This window comes from Pieris brassicae, chromosome 2, assembly GCF_905147105.1.
Source record: "Pieris brassicae chromosome 2, ilPieBrab1.1, whole genome shotgun sequence".
Lineage (NCBI taxonomy): Eukaryota > Metazoa > Arthropoda > Insecta > Lepidoptera > Pieridae > Pieris > Pieris brassicae.
The window spans coordinates 9,879,456-9,904,303 of NC_059666.1; the positions used below are offsets into that span (position 1 = coordinate 9,879,456).

The 24,848-nt window shown below is 33.9% G+C and overlaps 3 protein-coding genes across 3 annotated transcripts in view; 2 read left to right on the forward strand and 1 right to left on the reverse strand.

Annotated features, from left to right (window-relative positions):
- The window catches only part of LOC123719928 (laccase-1), a 53,282-nt gene extending 51,952 nt beyond the window's left edge, over nucleotides 1–1,330 (forward strand). The window contains exon 8 of the mRNA XM_045676246.1: nucleotides 37–1,330. Within this exon, the coding sequence (XP_045532202.1) occupies nucleotides 37–425 (389 nt within the window). The 3' untranslated portion in view covers nucleotides 426–1,330. The remainder of the gene's footprint in view (nucleotides 1–36) is intronic.
- A 1,772-nt stretch (nucleotides 1,331–3,102) lies between these two features.
- Nucleotides 3,103–11,525, forward strand: LOC123720232 (trypsin-2-like). Its single transcript, XM_045676771.1, has 6 exons — nucleotides 3,103–3,154; nucleotides 8,648–8,799; nucleotides 9,458–9,609; nucleotides 10,223–10,374; nucleotides 11,155–11,285; nucleotides 11,376–11,525. The coding sequence occupies exons 1-6, from the start codon at nucleotides 3,103–3,105 to the stop codon at nucleotides 11,523–11,525; spliced, it is 789 nt and encodes a 262-aa protein (XP_045532727.1).
- Nucleotides 11,526–11,546: 21 nt separating this feature from the next.
- Nucleotides 11,547–24,184, reverse strand: LOC123720532 (L-ascorbate oxidase-like). The gene is made up of 9 exons (XM_045677187.1): nucleotides 24,006–24,184; nucleotides 23,058–23,399; nucleotides 20,881–21,091; nucleotides 19,396–19,559; nucleotides 16,257–16,408; nucleotides 14,673–14,868; nucleotides 13,869–14,063; nucleotides 12,939–13,077; nucleotides 11,547–12,510 (listed from the first exon to the last, which is right to left on the reverse strand). Exons 1-9 carry the CDS (start codon nucleotides 24,127–24,129, stop codon nucleotides 12,279–12,281), a joined length of 1,755 nt encoding a protein of 584 aa, XP_045533143.1. The 5' UTR covers nucleotides 24,130–24,184; the 3' UTR covers nucleotides 11,547–12,278.
- Nucleotides 24,185–24,848: the final 664 nt, after the last annotated feature.

The window sequence follows — 24,848 nt, forward strand, 5'->3', positions numbered from 1 at the left end:
AATGCAAATTTTTCTAATTATGCTTTTCACTTTCAGTACAAATCGTGAACTTATCTCACCCGTTCCACTTGCACGGATATGCATACAATGTTGTCGGTATCGGACGGTCGCCCGACCAGAACGTTAAGAAAATTAACCTGAAGCATGCTCTAGATCTAGACAGAAGAGGTTTGTTAGAACGTCATTTGAAACAAGGAGATTTGCCACCAGCAAAGGATACCATTGCCGTTCCCAACAACGGATACGTCATCTTGAGATTTAGAGCTACAAACCCTGGCTTCTGGCTTCTTCACTGTCACTTCTTATTCCACATAGTAATAGGTATGAACGTCGTACTTCAAGTTGGAACGCAAGCTGATCTGCCGCCAGTGCCTCCCAATTTCCCGACGTGCGGAGATCACCTTCCTCCGATCACGGCTAACTAATCCGGTTCCTAGAACATACTATGTTTCAAACTTGCAAAATTGGTAAACCAGTTGAGTTTAATGTTAACTAAGTGTAATTTTATGTTTGTCTAGTGTGATGTGTTTGGTGGAATCGAAGTGCTCGACTCTACCGTGTGTTTATATTGTATTAGAATGATCAGCTGAATTTCTTGATAGTATGTGATTATTTAAAAGGTGATTCTCTTTCTGTGTGCATTTTATCATTATTCTGAATGATATCTACGTGTCATCAAAATTATTTGAGGCTTATTTAATTGTAATGGACATAACAATTTTGTTCTTGACTTGCCATGTAACGTGTTTTTTTTCAACGTTTGTATTGTAAATTTAAAACTAACTGCAACATTGTCGTGCATTTATAAGTCCCTCTATTATGGTCCAATATTTACGCGAATGCTTCAAAGTACAACTTAGGGTATTATCTTAAACATTCAAATAGTTGGGCATTCTGCACGTCGGTGTGAATAAAATTAGTAGATATTATTAACCTAACTAACAAGCATGGCAACACGTCCTGTAGTGTATTGTAAATATATTCTCCAATTGTAAATACACAATTAACTCGGTTGTATCCATGTACACGACAACGAAATATGAAGACTGCGTACAATTGCACTCACAACCAGGCATTGGAGAGTGATTTTCACCTGTAGAGTGTTTTAAAAACTCTTATACAAGAGTATTTTTCATAGAAATCTACGTTACCAATAAAGTTACCATAAAGTAAGGTTTACGTGTCGTAAGTTACGTTTCGACATATGTTTGATTTGGCTAAAAACTTTAAGATAAATATCACACATTCAGAGCAATTTAATATTATAGTGCAACGATTACAAATAAACATATTTATAACATTTTATTTTAAGAAATTTGTAAATTTTTGTACCATTTAATAAAATATAAAATAAAATCGTTTGTGTTACTCAACATTCGCAAAACTCTTGCTAATCAAAGTGTGTATAACTGCGATATTAGTGGACAATATATTTCTTTAAATTAATTATATAATCAATTATCACGCAGTTTCAACGTTTTTGACGTCTTAATGTGTAAAACATAATCCAGGAAATTTTCCCATTATATAAACACCACTGTAAAAAAATCCTTGTAATTATTAGAATGGTTTGGTAAATTTCCTCCAGGAAATAGTGTAGTTAATCACAATTTAGTTAGACATTTTAGAACCTTTGGTGGAGTGAACGTGGATCGTAGCAAGGTTGTATTATATTGAATGAAATTATGATTAAAACTGAATTCATATTAATAAAATATTATTTCATAGGTATTAAATCCACTGGATGCAATTTGCGATGTTAAACGTAACGACGCGGTGTGTGTCAGCAATTTGAAATCGGCAAAGGCAATTTCGAAAGACATATTGCAGGAACGACCAGATGTAAAAATATTCCTGCCATTCAGATTCCATTTCTATAAGCCGAAAGAACTCTTTAAGGAGAACACATACAGGAACTATTTAGGTAAGCTTTTTTTATGAAGTAGTATAACTCAATACTTATTTATTTATTGGAGTGAGTACATCATACATACTATATCTACTGTATATGTTACAAGATATCTTATCTAAAATACTATCTAAAAATTTTTTTAAACATAACGTTACGAAAAATCGAAATAAAATAAAAATACTAAATAATAGTTAAGCATGGAGAGTGTTCAGAGGAGTTGTTCGGATTAATACCTGCAGCTGAGTTTCATCATCGGACGTTGAGGCAGAATACAAAATTCTACCCGTATACCTCGACGTCCGCCGTTCCACGACTGATCCTATTTCAAGTCAATTTTTGCCGTGCACCACCGCTATGTGGAACCAGCTGCCCACTGAAGTATTCCCGAACCAATTCGACTTAGGGTCCTTCAAGACGTACCAATGCCGCACTCGCGAGCCCTCTGGCATTGAGAGTGTCCATGGGCGGCGGTATCACTTAACATCAGGTGAACCTTTTCCCTCTGTTCTATAAAAATAAAATACCAGCAAAGAACGGTTTAGGTATTTACTTACCAATTCTTTCTTTAAAATTGATCAGATACTACCGAATATATAAAGCTCCAGATTAGTACTGTTTAATCCGTTGTAATCGCGAAGAATTTAAATGAGAGGTGCTTCAGGCACCAGCAACCACCTCATATGTTGGTTTTTGCAGACGAAAATTGGAAAAATCTGCTGATTGTATGATGTATCATGCATCTAGTGTAGACCTAGGTCTAACTAACTACTAGTAGTTACAGCGTGTGACCCTCATTCCTGAGTTCGTAGGTTCGAACCCCGGTTACGTATCAAGGTAAAGGAAAACATTGTGAGGAAACCGACATGACTTTAAGCCATAAAAACGTATATATGTATACTTGCCACGCCTGCACATTCCCACTTGCCTATTAACAAAACAAATCCGAAGCAGCTACACCACCAGGCACAAATGTATCACCACTGGTATTTCTTTTAAAACTCAGACTTTTATAATATAAATATTTTCCAGTTGCTCCGGGCGGTGATCACGTTCTAAGTTTAGTGGATGAAATATCGTACCGGGCACCACCTGCGCCACCACTTTCACAGATGCACGAACTGTCTCCGGAGCTATTCTGCAATGGCGACAATAGACCAGAGAACTGTGCAGTGGACTGCAGGTGTACTCATATGATTGATGTACCTCTCAACTCTATTGTGGAAATAGTGTTGGTGGATGAAGGTATGTTATTTTTATTCTTGCGCCGTCTTTGCTAAAAATTTAGAGAAGATATATTTGTCGTTCTAGTTCGTAATTAAGGAACTTTAAAATTACTCGACCTATATAAATAAAATCACTTTTACACACATTATCCTTAATATATGACTCAATATATATTACATATTTTAAGGCTATAATTATTTCCCTAATGCAATAACAATTGAATTTAATTAATTCAAGAGCAGTGTTGGCCTATGGGCTTCAGCGTGCGACGCTCATCCCTGAGGTCGTAGGTTCGGTGGTGCAGGTGCCGGCTATGCACCATGTATGCATGGATTTTTTGTTTCTATGTGCGCATTAAACAATAGCTTGAACGGTGAAGAAAAACATCGTGTGGAAACCGATTTGCCTTAGACCCAAAAAGTCGACACAGGAGGCACAGAAAGCTGATCACGTACTTGTCAATACACAAATGATCATGAAACAGATACAGAAATCTGAGACCCAGACCTAAAAAGGTTGTAGCGCCATTGATTTATTTAATTAAATAATAATATCCTTTTTATTTCACAATAACTTTAAGATAATAATTAGTCAATCTCTAGATTATTTTTGTAGCTTCTGTAACTAGTATACATTTGGTAACAATTATATACAGTACGAATTTCATTGATCTCTGCTCTGAGAAGCCTTTTTTAATTATTATAATAGAACAGTACTCTCATCCTTGAAGCCATAGGTTCGATCCCCGGCTGTGCACCAATGGACCTTCTGTCTATGTGACATTCGCTCGAAACGTGAAGGAAAATATCGTGAAAAAACTGGTTTACCTTAGTGCCAGCCACAGGAGGATCACCTACTTGCCTATTAGATTAACGAATGATCATGAAACAGATACATAAATCTGAGGCCCAGAACCTTAAAACTTTGTAGTACCACTAGTTTATATATACAAGCAGAAACTCAATTCAAAACGACTTTTGTACATAATATATTGGAAAGTTAGGACGTATCAAACAGTGATATATCATTACATTATGTTTCACTATAATCTCTTAAGGAGAATTGATAATTTCTTAATATCTCTTTGAACCCTTATTTAACGGGTTCTATTTACTTGATTGATTTCTCTCTGAAACATTTGAGTACACCAATATATATACAGTATAAAATAAGATTTTATCAAAACAATAACAATAAACCGTGCGATTACAGTTCAATCGCCGAATCTATCTCATCCGTTCCATCTCCACGGGACGTCTTACTCTGTCATCGGTATGGGAAGGTCACCAGACAAGAATATCAAGAAAATCAACCTGAAGCATGCTCTAGATCTTGACAGGAAGGGACTATTGCACAGGCAGTATGATCTACCGCCTTTGAAAGATACTCTAGCTGTACCAAACAACGGATATGTCGTTTTACGATTAAAGGCGGATAACCCAGGTAATTAAGTGTATCCGTATTTCCGAACCAATTCGACTATTTTCGAACTAATTTGACTTGGGGTCCTTCAAGAAGAGAGCGTACAAATTCTTAAAAGGCTAACGCAATTCCGAGCCTTCTGGTAATGTGAGTATCCCACTTAACATCAGGTGAGCCTGCTCGTTTAAAAAATAAACGTAATGCTTGAAAATTTACAATCTAGTTCGGATAGTTTTCACTGCCTCCGTGACACAGTTGCTTGGTTAATAAAAATGTCTCGAGTGTTGGGTTCCACTTCCAGCAAAACAATTGACGGTATTGATTAAAGTCCTCCAACTTTTGTTACATAACGGTAATTTCCCACGCGATTTAATTGATTTTTTTATTTATGAAACAGTTCTGTAACTGCTCTTTCTTTTTTCAGGATACTGGCTGTTCCACTGCCACTTCATATATCACATAGTCATAGGAATGAACCTAATATTACACATCGGGACGCAGTCAGATCTCCCGCCAGTACCACCAAACTTTCCCCGATGCGGGCATCATTTACCGTCTATAACACCACCTTACTATCCTATTCACTAACGTTTAGCGGAATATAGAAGAAATCCAATTACACTTGCAAATACACGCAACCACGTAATACCAAAATTGCTTTACAAAAACTGGCTCAGTGATAATCCTGATGACGACGTAGATAAACTGCCAATATTTACGGGATTATAGTTTATCGTAGTCTGACAATAGTCGCTGGAGCTTTTAGCTATTAGCCTTATAATATAATAACGCGGAGTTTACTCAAACAAGTATCTTGCCAACATAATAATAAATAATAAATCATTTGCAACGTATGACTAAAGAAGATCAAAATATATGCACGCAAGTTAAATCTGAAGTAATCGTTTTGGATTAGTCAGTTGCTTTTTTACTTTGATTGCTAAAACATCCCTTGAAAATTTTATCACTAACAAGATTTCATGATTGTTATTAATCTGTGGCTGAAGTACCTACTAGGATCCCAAGTTCTGAAACTAGATATATTTAAAAGTGACAGACCCTTTTTATAGCATTATGAATTTTGTAATAACTACTAATAATTACGTAAAATATTGACAGTTTTGTTTGGTGTAATTCAGTTTTTCAAGATGTTATGCCCTGACGAGGCCTTTAAGGCGGTTCGGCATCTTTTACAAGATTTTCCTACATCTATTAATTATCTAGGAAACCAAAGGTCCTGTTTGTTTCTGACATTTCTGCTAATCGAAATATAACAATACTTTTGTAAATATTAAGCATTAAGAATACTCGCATAATATTTTTTTATTATAGGTAGATTATATTGCTATGTACAACCAAAATAATAAATTTACTTTAGTGATTATTGCAATTTTGTAAATCATGATTATATGCTTTTCTTGCATTTTTGGTTGTGTGAATATTAAATTCGTTTGTAATGTTGGTCAAATATTTTAAGTGTATTATAATTTTGTAACAATTTGGCTGATATTAAATGAATTTAATAAATAAAGATCTATAAAAGTTGATAAACAAGATTTAATTTCGGAGATTTTATTTTGGTGTGGAGATTTTCTCATTTTAAAAAAAATCTGGAATAATTCCAAAATTTATTAATAACATGTTCCTGTTTTTTGCCAATAGTTTTTTGTGCTTAAGTTTGTCATTACAAGTACATAAGGTTTAAATTATTTTTATTATATTTAACAACTAAACTCTATTTAATATTTATTTTAGAAAGGGTAAACGTAACAAATATTTAATAACGATGTTCTCCATACCAATATAATTTAATTTTAGTGAAACATAGTCAATTTAAATAAAATATTTTAAAATATAATATATTTTTTATTACCATACCTCTCATTAAGTCGATTCGATTACCGGAGCAGTAAACCGTGAAAGCATTGCTGAAATATCCATTTTTATACTTTCTTTTTATATATACTAAGCGGTATTACCACGATAGTAATCAGCTCATTCGGCTGCTAATGCAGCATGACACTCCCACTACTTGGACTGACTGCGCTGGTGGAAGTAGTTGTTGTTCAATTATCCCAACAGAGGATGGGGTCGTCACTGCCCTACGCTTAAAAAAGCCCTTTTACGACACCCACAGGTAGAGATGGGGAGCTGCTATTCTATAAGCCGGCACCACACGGCCAAACAAACTAAAGTTTCTTCACTCAAATTATGTAATCGTACGACAGTTGTCAAATTTGTACACGTGTCTTTTGAAGATTAGGCCTAACTAAAGCATATTAATTGAATACTAATACAGCCTACGAACTTTTAAATTTTATCTGTTTCATAGGTTATTTAAACTAGTGAAATAAAAACCCTTCTGCATCTAACACGTATATGTATTATGTTTCCGCGTAAGCGCGATACACTAGATTAAATACGCAACTATAGGGAGACATTTTTGAGTGCACAGCCGCCTCCTAACGATTAGAGTGTAACATTCCTACTAGGCTAAAGATGAACTAGGCTAAAGATTTAAACAATTATGTGTAATACAAATCATATTATAGGTGAGAAAACTTGAAAAACTTTATCCTTCAAGCATAAATCAGTTTTTGGACATATTTACTACGCAGTACGCTAAATACTTGAGCTCGATTAATATTCTAATAACCCGTAGCTGTTAAAGGTCGTTCTACAGGGTGATACTACCACTACACAGCGATTTATACATAAGAAATCATTTTAATATTGTCTATGTCAGAAGAGAACAAAACTATTTGCAGAAGAAAACAATATGTTTATTACTTCTATCTAATTATTTGTAATTGTTTTTCTGTAATTAATGGCCAGTAAATTAAGAATTTAATATTTTCTTCAACAACACGATCGCTTGGTAAACGCAACCAGATGGACCGACTGAAGTAAAAGACTCAACGCCCTAAATGGTACCCAAGTAAGAGAGGAGCTGGACAGAAACTGGTTGTAACACATAATCCAGATGTTGCTGACCACGACGCTCAGGCATGGGCTGTCGCGAAGAGTACTGTCTAATATTATATTTTGCTAGAACAGCGTTTTACACGAAGTTCGCAGATTAGAAACTTGTCTTAATTATTAGTCGCTTGATGATAAAAAAAGGTTTGGGTTATTTTAAACACACAGAAGAACAGCTATTTTAAAGAAAAATGAACTCAACTTAGCTTTTGTTTGCTATCAGCAACAGTGATTTTTAGTTTCAGTTAATGGAACTTCTTACATCACTATTCTATGCTGGAGATTCTGGTTTTTCGGTTATCAAAACGCAGAAGATGCATCTATAAAATAGCGCAGGGCGATGGATAGGGAGCGAGACTTTTCTTACTTAACAGTCCTTCCAACAAGGGCTGTTGGAACCACATAGTATTCTAAGCTGGAGGTTCTAGTTTTTCGGTTCTCAAAATGCAGAAAAAGCAGAAAATTGCGTTAAGACAATGGACAGGAAGCGAGACATAAAACTCCTTATAATTACTGTTAAAAGAAGCGTTAATTTTAGTAAATTGGTAACATAAAAACAACATAAACAATAAGTTACTCACGAACATCAAATAAAGTGTTTATGGAATTAATAATAATACGTCTCGGTTTTGATAACTTTGTATTTTAACTTATATATGATATGATATACTTTCTTTTGTTATAGCACACCCCTTAGTGATAATTACAATATGGCTTTAATAAAAGTGTGAAATCTGATTGCAATGTAAGTTATTAGTGAAAATTTTATCGCTATGCACTTCACTGTTTATTTGATTTTAGCGCTCTGTTCGGGAGTATTTTCAGGTAAATTTTAATTTTAAAATTGATTTATTTTAAAACAATAAAGCTTACTTTGAAGTTTTTTTTGTTATAAAGCGGATTTTGTATTACATGTAAATGCAATGTGAATAAAAAAAAGGCTATATAAATTTAGCATTAAATTAAGTATAACTTTTCGTTACCTTAACAAAAATCTGTAATTTTTCCCAATAAAAAACGATCATCTTGAAATATTTTAATGACTATAATATTTAAAAAAACCTCACATAATATCTTTATTCGCAAGACTTTTTTAAAAATTTTTTCTAGCAACCACAAAAAATGAAGCTGTTCCACAAGCAAGGATAATCGGTGGACATGAAGCTAAACCGAACAGTCACCCATATTTAGTATCCTTACAATTACGATTTCTTTGGCTGCGTGGCCATATTTGTGGCGGGAGCATCATCAAAGAAAATTGGGTTAGAAAATTCATAGTCAACTTACAACTTAAAGCTATTGCAAATATATCCTTTTTTGTAAATTTTAAAGTAAACTTTTTTTCTTTAAATTTAGACAATTATGGTATATAATAGTATTTTTATATTCAGTGTTTACTATTCCTAATGATTAATTAGGATAACCGTTTTAACCGTCCGTATAAAATGCCGCCAAGTAAGTCTATAAGTCGCGCGTTTGCATGTAAGAAGCAGGCGATAGAACTTACAAACATTAACACAACGCTTACATAGCAATATGTAAAGCACCTAGTTTGTTAAATCTGCGTAATAACGAGAATAATAAACAAAAATTTACGCTGTCACATTAATAGCGTCTACAAACTCATTAACCGAATCGGTTAAAGTTACCAGTAATTAAACACGATAATCAGAAACAGACCGAATTATTTTATTACATAATATTTTGTACATGTGTAGTCGATTAATCTATACATAGTCTTAAAACATAATTAAGTAAGAAACTAGCTTTAGATTTTTGTTCGTAAGTGTTGCGATGTTTATAAGTTTTAATTCCTGCTACTTTATACTTAGCTAATACGCGACGTTTAGATTTGACGACCTTTATCAACGACTTCAATAAACCGTTCTCTGATGATAAACATAATTTCATTTATCATAGGTACTAACAGCAGCCCATTGTATTCAAGAGTCATGGCTTACAAGATGGCTGCCTTTGGAGGCTGTTGCTGGAACAAACGATGTTTATGATTTTGGATCATTAGCTCAAGTGAACTCAGTAGACCAAAGAATACCACATCCCAAATACCAAGGGTATACCTTAAATTTATTGTTCAAATTAATCCCAAAACACCACAGCGAAACGAGGGAAACAAGCAAACAGAGTGGAAGAGTCTAAGTGGTACTGTTAGTGTAGCGAGCGTTTCCTCTTATCACAAATCTTGCTCTCATCTCAAAGCAAAATATCTTTCGCTCGGCTGCTCGCATGTCAAAACACTCGGGTATTGTATATCGAGGTACCAGTGTTGTAGTTAATATGTGAAAATTAATTTGATTCAAGTACTTGTACAGACATACATAACAATAATAACTAACGAAACATACACTGAAACACAAAAAAAAAAATATCAAATATGGGAAGAAAAAAAGGCATAAGGTACCTTTTTAGCGTGTAATGTGTATGTGTTGTGGTAGTAACTGGGTCTGGCACAGCATTATACTGTGGAACAGACGTGTTCCACAGCGCTGGTCATTCTGCCAGAGACCATAACATTCTCTTATAAATATATATTACCCATAATATAATGATTACAGAACCTTAATTTCTGTTACAAGTTTAAAATAATTGACCAAAATATAATTCCAGCGGAATCGGTCCATACGACATTGCTGTACTTCGAACTGCGACACCATTCTACTTCACCAGAGAAGTGCAACCAATACAGTTACCATTAAATAGTAATATCGATGGCGAGTCCCTGCAATTGGCCGGATGGGGTGCGTTAAGAACAACATCTTTCCTTCCAGATTTGCCCAACAGATTACAAGAAGTAGAAGTCAAATACATTTCTTATGATGGTGAGATTTTTTTTTACTCTGCAGATACAAAATATTACAATATATATCGAAATATATATAAAGATCTTCAAAATATGGTGTACAGTAAAGATATCTTTTATTATTTATTTACAAAAAACACAATCCTGTCCTAAAAGCTGGTTAATAAATCAACATAAATACATAACCGATAAAAAAATAACACTCGAAATATTAAACAAACATAAGAAATACATGCTTTGACTGATGTAATACAGCAAAACATATTATGTGTTTTTTTTTAAAATATTAGTCCTAGCTACGATCGGCATACATACGAATGTCCCCTTCTGGGCATCTCCATCAGGCACATTCAAGCTATGGCATTGTTGTACGAATTACTGTTCTTGCTCTGAATTAATTTCTTAAGAACTAGAGAGAGATTCAGAGCTGTGAAAGGTCGATAAAAATACTTTGATCGTCTTAAATGTAAACCCGACCAACAACCTAGGGTATTCTATCTAATTGATGAACGCCGGCTGCCCGCCCGAAAAAGCATGACTCATTGTCGCGTTACGCTCATTATCCCGCTACTCTCATGGTACACTTTCACGGCACGGCATCTCTCTTACACTTGAAGACTTCAGTACGCAAGCATTTCATCTATGTTTTGCTATATGTTGTCACGTTAAACTATTGACCATAAAACCGACTTTACAGACAACAATTTTTTTTGGAGATTCCTTTATATGGCTTAAATTATATATTTTTTTATTTATCACTTTTGATCATTATTTTAAAATTTTGACATTTCGATTTCAGAATGCTTCAAAGCTGTTGCAGAACTTCTAGAAAACGATGAACTTAATCCACTTGACAGAAATGCACACATTTGTACTGGTCCTCTATCTGGAGGTATAGCAGCCTGTAGTGGGGATTCAGGTGGACCATTGATTGAAATGGTACCATCAGAAGCTAATGATGACGAAGCTTATGATGATAACTTTGAAGATAGTGATAAACTTAGGATTAGGAATGATGATTCAAGTATACCAGTAATTCGTGGTATCGTCTCATGGGGTATAAGTCCGTGTGGTATCGATGGGGGTCCAACCGTATTTACCAATGTCTTTGAGTATATGGACTTCGTTAAGCAATATAGCGAAACTGTATATTCATCAGTTAATAAATGAATTAAAATACAATTTATCACTTAAATTTTATTTAATAAATATACCTTAACGTAATTATTTACATACAATTTATAGTAATCGTCCTAAAACGCGTTCTCGTATAAGGCGATTTTTGCCCCCCATATAACACGGTATTTCCCCCCTATAACGCGGAGATTTTTCAAGTTATACTTTTGTCGTGTGAAATTTACAATGATTTGTCAAGTCTATAAATAGTTTGACATACCATTTCACCTGTTTCAATTGTGTTGTTCGTATCTTAGTTTTAAATTGATAAAAAAAACGGTTTTACGAGAATACTCCTGCAACGTGATTCCTATAAAACGGCATTAAAGGCAGGCTTACTGTACATCACGATTATTCACGTAAAAATCTCAGGAAATAATTTTAGTGTAATCAACTTCATACACTTTCATACAGGCAAATAAAGTAGTGCATTATTAGTAGACTAAGATCCGTCTTCTTCTGTTAATCGAATTAAGTCTACTGTGTGGACTGAGTTTCCGCACAAGTCCTGGCTAATTACGCCAGCCTACCTCCTTATTCAGAAGATTCCTTATGGTTTTATGATATTATAGTGTTCGATATATGTGTCTAGATGGGCTGGCTGACTTTAGCTGTTAATTAGAATTACCTACAACTCTGTGAGTGCCTTCGGTACAATTACAATACGAACAGCTAACTAGTAGAAATTTTGGTCGACATGAGGCACCTAGCTACACCTCCAGCGTTAATGGAATTAGAAGATCAGTCTTAATTAAGCAACACATCTGGGGGTTTATAGCTTCCACAGCTAGGAAGAGAATCCACAACCGTCTTAGGTATTGTTATAGGAACACTGATAAGAATTGCAGCAGGCAGCGTGAGACTGCAAGACCTGCATTCCAGTAGCCAGTGGCCACCATGATCTGGATTTATTCTGACTATCGTAAAACCTTTGTTGGGGACTGTAACTGTGTCTTTCATTGGTGGATTTTGTAAATTTCTGAAAAAGAAATTGTGAGTCAAGATAACTACAGTGTTTTGTCATTGTGTAGTAAGTAAGTAAGTAACAAGTTCTTCATACATTTGAAACAGATCAAACATATGAATATTTAATTCTATAATAATATATAAAATTCTATTGGACTTAGGTGCGTTTATTCTTAAATATTATTTTTCTGAATTATTATTTTTTGTTTAAAGCGTATCAGATAATACTTGATGTAGAAATTCACATAATGGAATTTGCGTAGTGAAATGAAAAGAATGAAAGAGGCGACATCTACCTTAAAATTCAGCCAAAGGCCAACTATACTTTTCCATTTCTTGGTTTCTCATATAATATCTTTAAACTATTTATTTTGAACGAAAGGTATTGTTGCTTTTTCCTATACTAATAAAATAAATATCTATTTAGCTATGTTTATGTACCTTTCAATCAAGCCACCCCTGTCTAGTTTCTCAAACTCCTCTTTTGATAAAGGTAGTCCTGCTGGACTCTGCCATGTTGCGACCACGTACATAGGTAGTCCATGCATGTGAAATGTATACGAGTCGTTGCTATGGACACCTGAAAATGAGATAATAAACATAAACGCAATGTCTACTGTGTCTAGTTTATATACTATAATATATCCACCATGATCGATACTATTTAAACCATAAGAGATAACTGCCTTACTAATACGCAATTTATTAGTAATTACGAGAATAAAAATAATATAGATGCGGATTTTTGCTTCTTCGGCATGTTGAAGAGATCAAATGTGGAAAGAAAATATATTAAAGCTTTTTTTTGGAACAGGATCTCGATGTGGACCTGAAGTCTTTGACAGCTCAGCTCGGGCAGCGCGGGTTGTCAATCACCTGAAGGGCTTGAAGACTGGAGTGTGCCATGTATGAAGAGACCTCGCCTTCCCCCGGGGCAGGAGGTTTTTTACCCTAATCTGAATTAGCTTTGCGACACAGGGGCCTTTTTGTGAGTAAGGGGAACGCAACAATGAGTTTGGATGGTGATGGCTATGATGGGAAGCTCCAGGTCGTGGTGGAGATCGACCTTCCTCACGGAAAGCGGCGCACCGATCGCGATTCATGAGAATCGCGACTAGAGCGCCTGTAGCTGGCCGACCAGTTTACCCACAACTGGCTCCGAAGGCATCCCGAAGGCCCAAGCGGCTTATATTGAGATCTTGTATTTACGCTTTGAACTTGGAAAAAACTTCACTATCGTGTTACACAATATCATCGTATTAGTTCTAGTTAGAGATTGTGATTGTACACGTCACGACAAACTTTATATAAGGCAATTTCTTTCAATGTATGATTACATATGTAGTCATCATATAGAAACAACTAATTTACCTTCATTTACTAATATCAATTCCAACTGTTCATTCTGATTAGCTCTTAAAATTTGCAGACATTGCACATCCTTATGTTTATGTGTTTCAACGCTGCAGGCAATATCCTTGAATACATCCCTGGGCTTCATCAGCAATGGCGCGTTTGGGTAAAGGAAATTCCTGCCATTTATCTGGACAACGCCTTCCTTGAGAGCTGTAAAATTAGATTATTAATGAAGCATTGTTTCGTGTGTGTCTACTTGCCGTATAAACATATGCATAAAAATATAAATAAAACACATGGACAAGGTTCCCTTTCCTTAAGCTTAATTTTCGGCCGCATGTCTGCCTAAAATCAGGTGGGAAAAAGACACTGATATGGTTCATAGAAGTCACATTAGGGTCACGAAACTTTTAAACTATAAAAATTACAAAACCAAATGTTACATACATTATTAACAAAGAATTACCATGAACAAACTCAAAGTCAGTTCATTTATTAGTCCACCAAAAATGGCAGTTTTGGACGTTAAAAAAATAAAAAGCTGATTGTAGTTTCCCCTTCCAAAGGGCAGTTTCGTGTGGAGAAGAATGAGCAAGAAACTCCACACTTTTTACACTCCTTTTAACCAACGTATAATACTTATAAATATTGGTGTATCTACACATACGTACGCACACGTATGTGTTTTGTGTGCGTGCGTGTTTGTCAGAGGCTATGTGTGTAAATTATTGAACAATATTTGTTAGAACTACATAACCTCCGTAGTCAATTGAGATTAAAATGTTTATAAAATGATGTGAGCTTTACTAGTCTACTTACATAATGCTGTAGGGAAAAAAGGTTTCTTCGGCACAACATCGCTCAGATATCGAAAATCAAGATCTGCATCTTTAACTTCTACGCTATGTTTATCAATACCAAGATAAACTGACTTCACGGATGGCAGGAGTGTTACATCTTTGTAAGATATAAGTTTCTGTCCGAAGACAATATCATCCTTATCGACTTCGGTGTTCTGTAATTAAATTTAGTACATTAGCTAATGTTTTAATTACTTAAAATACAGAACGAGAAATAAAGTGGGCAGTATCCGACGAATGCTCCAAAGATACCAATAGCTTTAACAATGTAAATAGAGCGTAGGTGACCGATGTAACGATGTTTTTCTATATACAATCGATTTCAAAATCATTTATTGATAAAGGTACCGTACAGTAAAGGTAAGGAACACAATGTACCCTTATGAACGTCAAAAAAGTAGATTAAGTATACACCCCTAAAGATAAAATATACATTCGTAATTACTTAAATTAAACAAAAATAAATAAAATTTAATACTTTAAATGTTTTGAACCCAATAATAATAAAATAAAATAATAATATGTATACCAAAAATATATAAATACAACAATAAACTAAAAATAAAATAGTCTAATAAAAAATAATAAAATAAATATAAACTTGCTATCTCAGACTATTCCACATATAATAAAAAATCAAATTCGAACAATGTCCTATGTTTTGCTTAGTTGACTGATCGAGTTTATCATGTCTACCCACATTTTTGTTGTTGTTTTGTTTTGTAATTTTATATACCTACTGTGTGCTCTAATTATTAATCTTAGTTTTACATATTATTTCTCAGTAAGTGAAATATGTATGCAATTCTTAAGAGAAATAAAGTTATTCTTAAACCGTAAAAAGAGAAATGTATATGAAATGCTTCCAATTTTACATTTACTGCCAGTTCACAAATCAAGGGCGTAGAACGGAAGAGAAGAACTGGCAATAAATTCTCCGCCACCCGTTTTGAGTCGTCAAGTTCTTTGTTTTACACAACGTTTGTAACCACTATACCACGTTACACGTGAGATCTTAAGTAATTAATAAGAATAAAATAAATTAAATGCCAAAGATTAATCCTCTATGGTGAAATAAAGGTTAATACACCCTACCAAAACCTATTTTTGCGAGCCTATTGAAAACCTACAACTGAATTTCATCGCTTATTCATAGTGTGATAGTATAACCAACCAGTTGAGGTTCCCCGTGACCTCAGAAGTAAAATGATTTCGTTCAATCAATTTCTATGAAAATTCCTACCATGGCCTCTTGTTGGAACCTAAATTTGACATTTCAGCCGGTAACCTATGACAAAATAAACAATTCTAGAAAAGTTGTTTTTTTTTGTATCGAAGAGTCCAAATAATAGTACAACATATAAAATTCAAAATTTTATCACGATTCAAATCGTGTAAAAGAGTGAAAAGTTAAGGGTTATATTAATTTTAATGTTAAAATATTGGGGTAGGCTGGTACTTAGGGGTACAAAACATTACGACCTAACCCATACAGTCACACACATGGTGGATTAAACAATATAACACAATTATAATTAATTACCGGATTCTGTTCTATCATGGAAGTATAATTAAACCCCTGATATAGAAACATAGAGTGAGTCTTCAATCCATCACATTGGTTTTCACCCTCAACCTGAAGCCAGTATCCACCACTCGGCTGATCAGCTCGAACCACAATGTCCATACGTTCACCTAAAATGAAAATATTCTATCAAAAACTTTTTTTAAAGTTTTTTTGATATATAACGCAGGCTATTATGTCTTTTACATATCAACATCTACTATGTCGGATACACGAACATAGTTCAGAACATTATAGGGGTCAGGTGGTCTATATATATGATTCTTGAGATCTCGACAATATTTATTGATGTGTAACGGAAGAAATAAATACTAAGCACATTGACATAAAATCATTCTGTGATCCATCAATATCTGTTAATATTCATAGTGTGTGTGCGCGTGTATTATTGTATATTATTTTATCATTAAGGTAAGTTCATTAAAACAATAAATACCTACCTTAATTTATCATTACTTTACTTTTATAGTCCATTACTATACAACACGTCTACTCAGAAGAATGATCATCTGATTACTGACGATATCGTAGTCAATATCTATTGAAAGTTCAATACGACCAGCTGATTCAATATGTATTGAAACAGGTATCGTAACATTGGATCGCTATATATATTGACCGTCTGAGCTCTGCCATAAAACACTAAGACCGGTAACGAACACTACATTAGTTTAAGATATACTAAAGAATTAAGTCAATATTATACTTATTAACCATAGTAACAACTAACAGTCAATATATTCAGATGCGTTCAAGTATTGCGTCACGCAATTTTTAGAGATTCTTGACCCCACCCCCTGAAACGCGCCCTAACGTTTTCTGTACCCAATAGTAAAACGTTTCGTGACCACCCTTTACCAGTGACTCTTTATACCTAAAACTTAACATGTATAAAGTACTGGAAAGTCGAAAATAATATTAACCATAACGCATAATCCCCGCCCCCGCTTCCGCCCCGCATCGTAACAACAAACTCCAGCTTTTAAATATCTATGAGCCCACTGTCAAAATAAAATCAATTTCACTTGTCTATCATCATTTATTATCTATGTATACCATTATTTATTATCTATGTATACCATTATTTATTATCTATGTCTATCATTATACTAATTCAATCGTATACTAACAAGTCGAACGCATAAATCGTTTCGCTATAGAAAGTGAGATTGCCAAGTGAAAACTCGTTTTACGGTTATTATCTGACCTCTAAGATGAACAATACTTTCTCTGTGTTTTTTACGTAAACGTTATTATTATAACTTCGAGTTCTAAATGTCGTATGGAATAACACGAGTCATTAAGTATAATTATATTGCTATAAAATGCTGAATTTATAGTCTAACACTTTTAAATCCAAGTCAAAATATCACTAACAGAGAGAACACTTATTTCTATTTGAATCAAAAACTGTTATATGTCTGAACTATTATAAAATATTGAATAAAAATGTCTAAATATGAAGTCTAAGTACTAAGTAAACAATTGTGTAACAATATTTTGTATAAAGTATTACCAAAAAATTCACAAGTCAGCGTAAATATTCTATTATGGCCTAACGTTAGGTAAACAGAAGATCTTTACGTAACAAAATACTTTCTTCATGTCACATAAAATCACTTCCTAATAATAATGTCATAAAAATACGGCTTTTATAGGTCGCAACACGGTTCGAGTAGATTCCAAATAACTGTTCCTTCACAATATTTTTAATATAGCTTTAAAACATTTTTAATTGCATTTTGAATTAAAATTTTAAATGCAGCGATGTTGATTTGAACCCCAATTGTGCCCTGATTTTTAACAGTTGTTCATACGGAAAATGGATGTATACTTGGGAAGATGTAAATAAGATAAGCAGAGAAGTATTGGAAAATTATGGTAATTTCACTCCGTCGGATGCTAAATACTAATGGTTAACATGACATGGACATAATGTAATCTAATGTATTACTCGAATAAAGGCTTTTTATAACTATCAGCTACAAAATCTTTACAGGAAAAACAGTGTCAGTTTTTTTCTTATTTTAAATGTATTTTTGTATAAATCTTGACTTCCTTGTGAATAATTATTGCCATGATATTTCCTGCCTTTGTTTTCAAAAGGTCATTGAACCTTTCTGAATCATATGACTTCGTTAACTTTATACACAATGTTACGATCATAATAAATAATAATATAGCGCAAGTTTCCACTTTATACTGCATATTCTATTTCTTTATATCTAACAGATGCAAATCTCCTCGATTTTTCTGTGAAAGTGGTTTGAAAGATTTATATCATCCTATACTTTACGTAATCAACGTCTCTTGTTTCTATTAAATTTATTGTAAATTTACGATACAACTTTTAAGTAACGTTTAATTTAAAATTATAAAATACGAATGTTACCGAAGCATGCAACGCATCACAGAAACAATTAAACTTTAAAATTCAGTTTTAATTATTTTAAACATTATAAATTGCAATGGAAAAATACATGTTTTTAAACAAAACTTTTCCTGTTCATTTTTTCGACGAATTAATGCCCATAGTTTAAACGTGGACGTGGTATGGTTGTCTTATCGTCTTATACGGACTAGCGTCTTTTTGATTACCACCATAATTAATTAAAAATAAACTATATGGGAAGGCCTAAGAGGAAGAAGAGGGTACCATTAAAAAAGGTGGATAGAAGATACAGAAGCGTTAGCAGGAAGAGAAAGAAGAAAGAAAGCCATGGATATTTGGAAAATGCTGGACGAGGCATTTACCGATTCCGGTCAATGGTACTGAAGGTATCGAGTAACAAAAAAAATGTATATAACAAATCTAATCTATATATTCAACATTTTTAAATATTGGAAATAAACGGGCATTTTATTAGGTAAAATGAGTTACTGTGAATAGGTAGCGAAACAAGAGAATGACCCGTTGAAAGTAAGAAGGTTATAAATAACTTGCAGGAAATATTCATAATAAATAAGGAATAGAGATAAGTTGAAGCTCTATTGTCTTTGAAAAAAATATTAATATTAATGTTTGTGTGTGTCATTATAATAGATCTAACAAATAAGTCGTCAATTTATCGCCACTATTTAGCTAAAAACTACGTACCTGGATATAACCTTACAGTGCTAGTTGTAACAGGTTGGACTGGTTTCCCGTCACTTGCGACAACAGTCACCATATGACCGTCTATGCTGATGAGTACTGGGCATTCGAGAGCTATTGCGTTTATTAACCGCAATCGGTAAGCATATGAATGCATTACAAAAATCCTGTAAAGAAAAAATTAAGCTTTGATGAATTTTATTTTATTTCAAACATCACACATGTTAAAATCAGATACTTACATAATCATATACGCAAGATAATAATAAAAATAGCAAATAATGAACACTGCAAGTTTTCTAACACGACTCCGCGAAAGGTCTCCATGAAGTTGCTGCAAATGTCTACCGATTCATTTTTCTTCACAGTTTTATTCTAAATCCGACATTATCTGTCTTTATTACATATAATAAAACAGAATGTATAATTAAAAGAGAAAGTGAACTAACCCCAAAACTACGATTCTCTTGTGTCTAGTCTGGCTAGTGTCTAGCTAGTCTCTTCACATTGACCTATTAATGATTTTAAGTAAAATAAAAATTAATCAATGGGGCTACAACCTTTTTGGGTCTGGGTCTCAGATTTCTATATCTGTTTCATGATCATTTGGTAATCTAATAGAGCAACCAGCCTTCTGTTCCTGACGCACGCCGTCAACTTTTTGGGTCTAATGCAAGCCGGTTTCCTCAAGATGTTTACCTTTACCGTTCGAGTGAATGTTTAATGCGCACATAGAAACAAAGTCCATTGGTGTACAGCCGGGGATCGAACCTACGATCTTAGGGATGAGTTGCATGCTGAAGCCTTAGGCCAACAATACTCAATAATTTTAAGTACTTGAATTAATAAATTCTACGTAACACTTACAATTTTATAATTATCTACTATTGCACAAGAAGAATGCTTTCCGTTTCAGCATATGACAGGTTGAGATGATGTTGATTAAGGCTGGTTAAAGAGTCGCGCTGACGCTTGGCGCTAAGAGACCAATATGTTGTGACTATAGAAGCATTTCAGAGTGACACCGACAGCTACGCGCTGATGGCTACGCGTTGACTTTAAAACCAGCCTAAGATTGATAGCGAATGTTTTGAGTCATAGTGAAAATTTTGTTTTCAAGAAAAAAAATTGTTTAAAGAGAAAAGCTTTGAGCGAAGTAAGTGCGTTTATCGGTAGCTTATATTGTGTACTTTTGCGTTTAGTATAATGTAGTGTTTTTGTTTCCAGAAAAGTCGGCACATTGCCAAGTAATCTAATCATGAGAAGTATTATTTCATTACTCAATTAGGGTAGCGCAAATGCTTCATATAGGATATCTTAAGCGCAACCGGCAATCGCAATTAATAAATTCTCAGATCACTTACACACACACATACACACTTCTTACGATCCAACGAAGACAAAGGCATAAACGCTATTTATTTAGAGAGAGAGAGTGTGTGTGATCTATATTCTATTTGTCGGATCAATTTAATGAATTTAACTTACTTTGTATAATCTTGTCCATTAATCACCAATCCATCTGGTAAAACCTTGGTTAGGTCTTCCAAAGTCCCCGAAAGTAGTTGAGGGAACCTAGCACCAATGACGAGAGTATGTTCTTCCCTTCTATTGAAGTCATACAGGGAGGAATGGGGTTCTAACGGTTGTGGTTGTTCTACTATCAGAGAGCCGTAAACGCCATCACTTTGGTGAGTTACTGAAAACAACATCAATCAACTTAACTGGTATTATATAGGTCGACAACGCGCCGGTGCTGGGGGATCTTAGGTGGTACCATTGAGTAAACGAAGAGCCCAGAGGCCCACTGTTATTTAAAAAAGTCACATCTCCTATTCTAATAACTGGTCCAGCTGCTAACTGGAAATTGTTTGACAGAGAATCAAACCCTTGATGTTATATCTGAAACGAAGGCCACAACGCAATGAGTTTTCTCGTTAACATTTGAAATTTTACGTTCAAACGAATTAAATTAAAAAAAAGTGCTGATATTGCTTCTAAATCCATTTTCTCGGAAACATGGAACCTCCAAAAACATAAAAGCAACAAATTCGCTCTTATCAACGAGTATATAATCAAGCTATTACAACATAAAATCACATTTATTTATAAATACCGGAACCGGATTACTAGAACTAGTTTTCCAGCAATGCGAATATTGTAGAATATATTTATTTTACATTTATATATGACCTTATTATTCATTGTTATCTTATCCCTCGAGGCTTGAAGCAGATTGTTTAAGAAAATTACACAAAAAGTACTAATTATATTTATTAACCCTACAGACACACAACATATAGACTCAAACGTCACGCTCTTATCGCTAAAGCAATACCAGGAGGATTATGAGGATTCTGAGGATCTGTTGTTAAGTTATGTGCCCATAGACACACACAAATATTTTCTATGCTATATGTTTCATCTTTTTTGTTTCTGCCAGATGATTACCCAATCGAATAAATGGCACAATCATTAGACAACCAGTTTATTAAATGTTGATACAAATGCTACGGCTAACTATCTTTCAGGCCACTAGTTAAACGGCGCTGTTTAGAATAGAGACTAAGCTGTTTATTGAACTGCTAATTAAGCTAGTTGGCTACGACATACATCACAATAGTTACTGAACATATTTTAATGAATCTGAGATGGTTCCTTAAGCAAATTCATTATAAGAATCGCATTAAAATCTCAATATGACTTTAACTTTAGATATATCTCAACAAAAATACTACTACTACTGTATTACTTTAAGAATGTTTTGAAATAAATGATTTGACTTTGTTTTTGAATAACGAATATATTTAGTTTCTTCGCGAATGCAACGGAATAAACGAATATCGATTACGAATTATCTACAAAATTCGCCAATGTTTTGGATTTTAGCTAACAATAACACGAATTATGATAATGTCAACATTTTCAATCTTACCAAAGAAGATATGAGAAAATATTTTAAGAAGCGATAAAACTATGACTTTATTTAACAATTGTAACAAATTAGTTTTCCTTGTTTTTATCTTTTAATGTACTTATTTCACTTATGTTTTGTTTATCAATTTAATCTGTTTTGGATTTGTATACAGTCTAAGTGTTTTTTTTTTTTATATAATATAGATATATGTAGCTGTAGGATTACTTATAAATAAATACATAATTTAGAATAGTTTATAAAAAGATTACTAGAAGAAAAAATAACCATCAAAACAGTTATATTGAGGTAATCATAAACTCATTACTTTCACTCGAGCCTTGTGTACGTGTAGGAGTCACTAGATGAAAACACTTTCTTCGTAACTAGCTTTACTCTCGATAGCAATATCGTAAAGATTTCTTATTGCGTTCCTGTTTATAATGATAGGTTTGTTCCCGGCGAAACAATAAACCGTGTGATTAAGATACGCCTTATTAAGACTCGGACATGTGCTCAATATAATACTTTTTAAAAGCCTTCGTCATAAATCTTATATAAATTGAATATTGGTATTGTAAAATAATTAAAAGATTAGTTATAAAAATTGGACACAACCCTAAGAAATCTCAATCAAACCTTTTGCTTATATACTATCCGGCTTGTCAAAACATGTTTGACTACCTTATAAAAATACCTACTAAAATAATGATACCATGCAAAAACTTTCTAAATGTTTCATATATCTTACCCGAATCAGCGTGGTAAAAAAATGTTCCAGGTGACGACGCCTTGAACGCATATTTGAAGGTAGACCCATAGCTTATAGGACACTGCGTGATCATTGGAACTCCATCCATATACGGCGTCCCGCGTTGCTCCAATCCATGCCAGTGTATCGCCAGATCTTGGTCTGGTATTTTATTCCTGACCTCCACGACGATTATATCGTGTATACAGACATGTATGGGTGGACCTGGGCTCTGTCCGTTGACGGTGAGAGGTATTTTATCTACGGTAGGCTCGATGTCAAACTTGTAATAACACCTTCGCGGTTTCACGTTGAACTTGCAAGGTCGATGACACGATTTGTCTGTAAAGCATTTTGCAACAGAATTGCTTATTGTAAAAAGGGAAAATTGTTGTTTACAAAGAATCAACGTTTATAGTTGAGAAACCCGTAAACAGTTTATCTATAATTACATTGCAACGGTTTTTTTTTAAATTGGTTAATTCGTTTATCGACGAGCAGTGTTGGCCTAGAGGCTATAGGGTGCGACTCTCGTCCATGAAGTCATAAGTTCGATTCCAGCTGTGCTGTGTTCCAGCGCCACTAATTTATTTACTTTTATGTGTAGCTCATTACCGAAGAAATATATACCTATAAAATATATCTGATTGTCAGCACTGAACCGGTTATAATGGATGTAGCAAAACAGTATATTTTGAAGGACATATACGTATGTAATAACGAATAACGTTGATTGCATTGTTTCAATTAGCTGTTAAATGTTAGCTTAGTTGGCAAAAGGGCGAACTGGAGTCCTGGGTTTTGTTCCTTGTAAGTTATTGTATGGAGAACATAAGAAAATAAAACACAGCTTACTTGCCCATGGTTTGGTCGCAGAAGATCTCTTTGCTCCACTTGAACCAGATAACACATTTTACATTATAATTAGTAACATTAATGTAAACTAACCTGAACTTTTGGTGGTATCCGTCAAAAAATTCACGTCATTCGATGGTGCGAAACTCTCCAGCGAAGCCTTACCGTCGTTGCTTATATTTGAGATAACAAACACGAAAAAAACAATTAATTTCATTTTTATACTTAATCTATAAGCATTGTATAACTGATATTAATGCGCAAGACGTGTAGTTCTCGCCGCTAGTGCGATTTCACTAAGTTTACAAGGCGAAGGCAATCTAAAGCCCGCAGTCCGCATTATGGGGGCGTTGCAATTTCCACTACTAGTTTCGTTTACTTCGAGACGTTTTAACTGAGATATCTAGAAAATGATAAGAATAATAATTTATTTGTAAGAATATGGTACTAAAATGTTATGATGGTATAATCTAACGTTCGCATATTCTGCCTCAAATAATGGAGTGAAAATTTTGTCTTAAAAGGACATAGAAGTTACATATATTGTGAGTCATATCATTATAATCGATTCTTCATTTCGTCAATATTATTTTATCACTTCATCATCACATTATTAAACTTATCAAATTAACATTAATTACATTTGTATATTTTTTTCAAAAAGTCGATTTTTAAAAACTCTAGTAGGAAGATCTTTTAATGTTTTTGGTAAATTATTATAAACCTTGATTTTATTACAAAAAATCACAGCCAATTTCAACCCATGTCTACTTGGACATTTGCCTATTCCCGTTGACTTTAAATCATAACTCATATGAATATGCGAGCGAGGGAATGATGCCAGTATTAACCTTTTTACTGCAGGGTCCTTCAGTATAGTAATATATAGTATATATTGAATATAAACTATTTAGACGTATTTGAAGAGTTCAATAA

What these genes read in the sequence shown, in the direction of transcription:
- LOC123720532 (XM_045677187.1), bottom strand. Translation starts at nt 24,129, where the DNA reads ATGAAATTAATTGTTTTTTTCGTGTTTGTTATCTCAAATATAAGCAAC. An exon ending in GGATACCACCAAAAGTTCAG is followed by an intron (nt 23,400 to 24,005) that starts GTTAGTTTACAT and finishes AATGCTTTACAG; the next exon opens with ACAAATCGTGTCATCGACCT. An exon ending in ATTGATATTAGTAAATGAAG is followed by an intron (nt 13,078 to 13,868) that starts GTAAATTAGTTG and finishes TCTCATTTTCAG; the next exon opens with GTGTCCATAGCAACGACTCG.
- LOC123720232 (XM_045676771.1), top strand. Translation starts at nt 3,103, where the DNA reads ATGATTGATGTACCTCTCAACTCTATTGTGGAAATAGTGTTGGTGGAT. An exon ending in CCACATCCCAAATACCAAGG is followed by an intron (nt 9,610 to 10,222) that starts GTATACCTTAAA and finishes CTACTTCACCAG; the next exon opens with AGAAGTGCAACCAATACAGT. An exon ending in CAAATACATTTCTTATGATG is followed by an intron (nt 10,375 to 11,154) that starts GTGAGATTTTTT and finishes TTTCGATTTCAG; the next exon opens with AATGCTTCAAAGCTGTTGCA.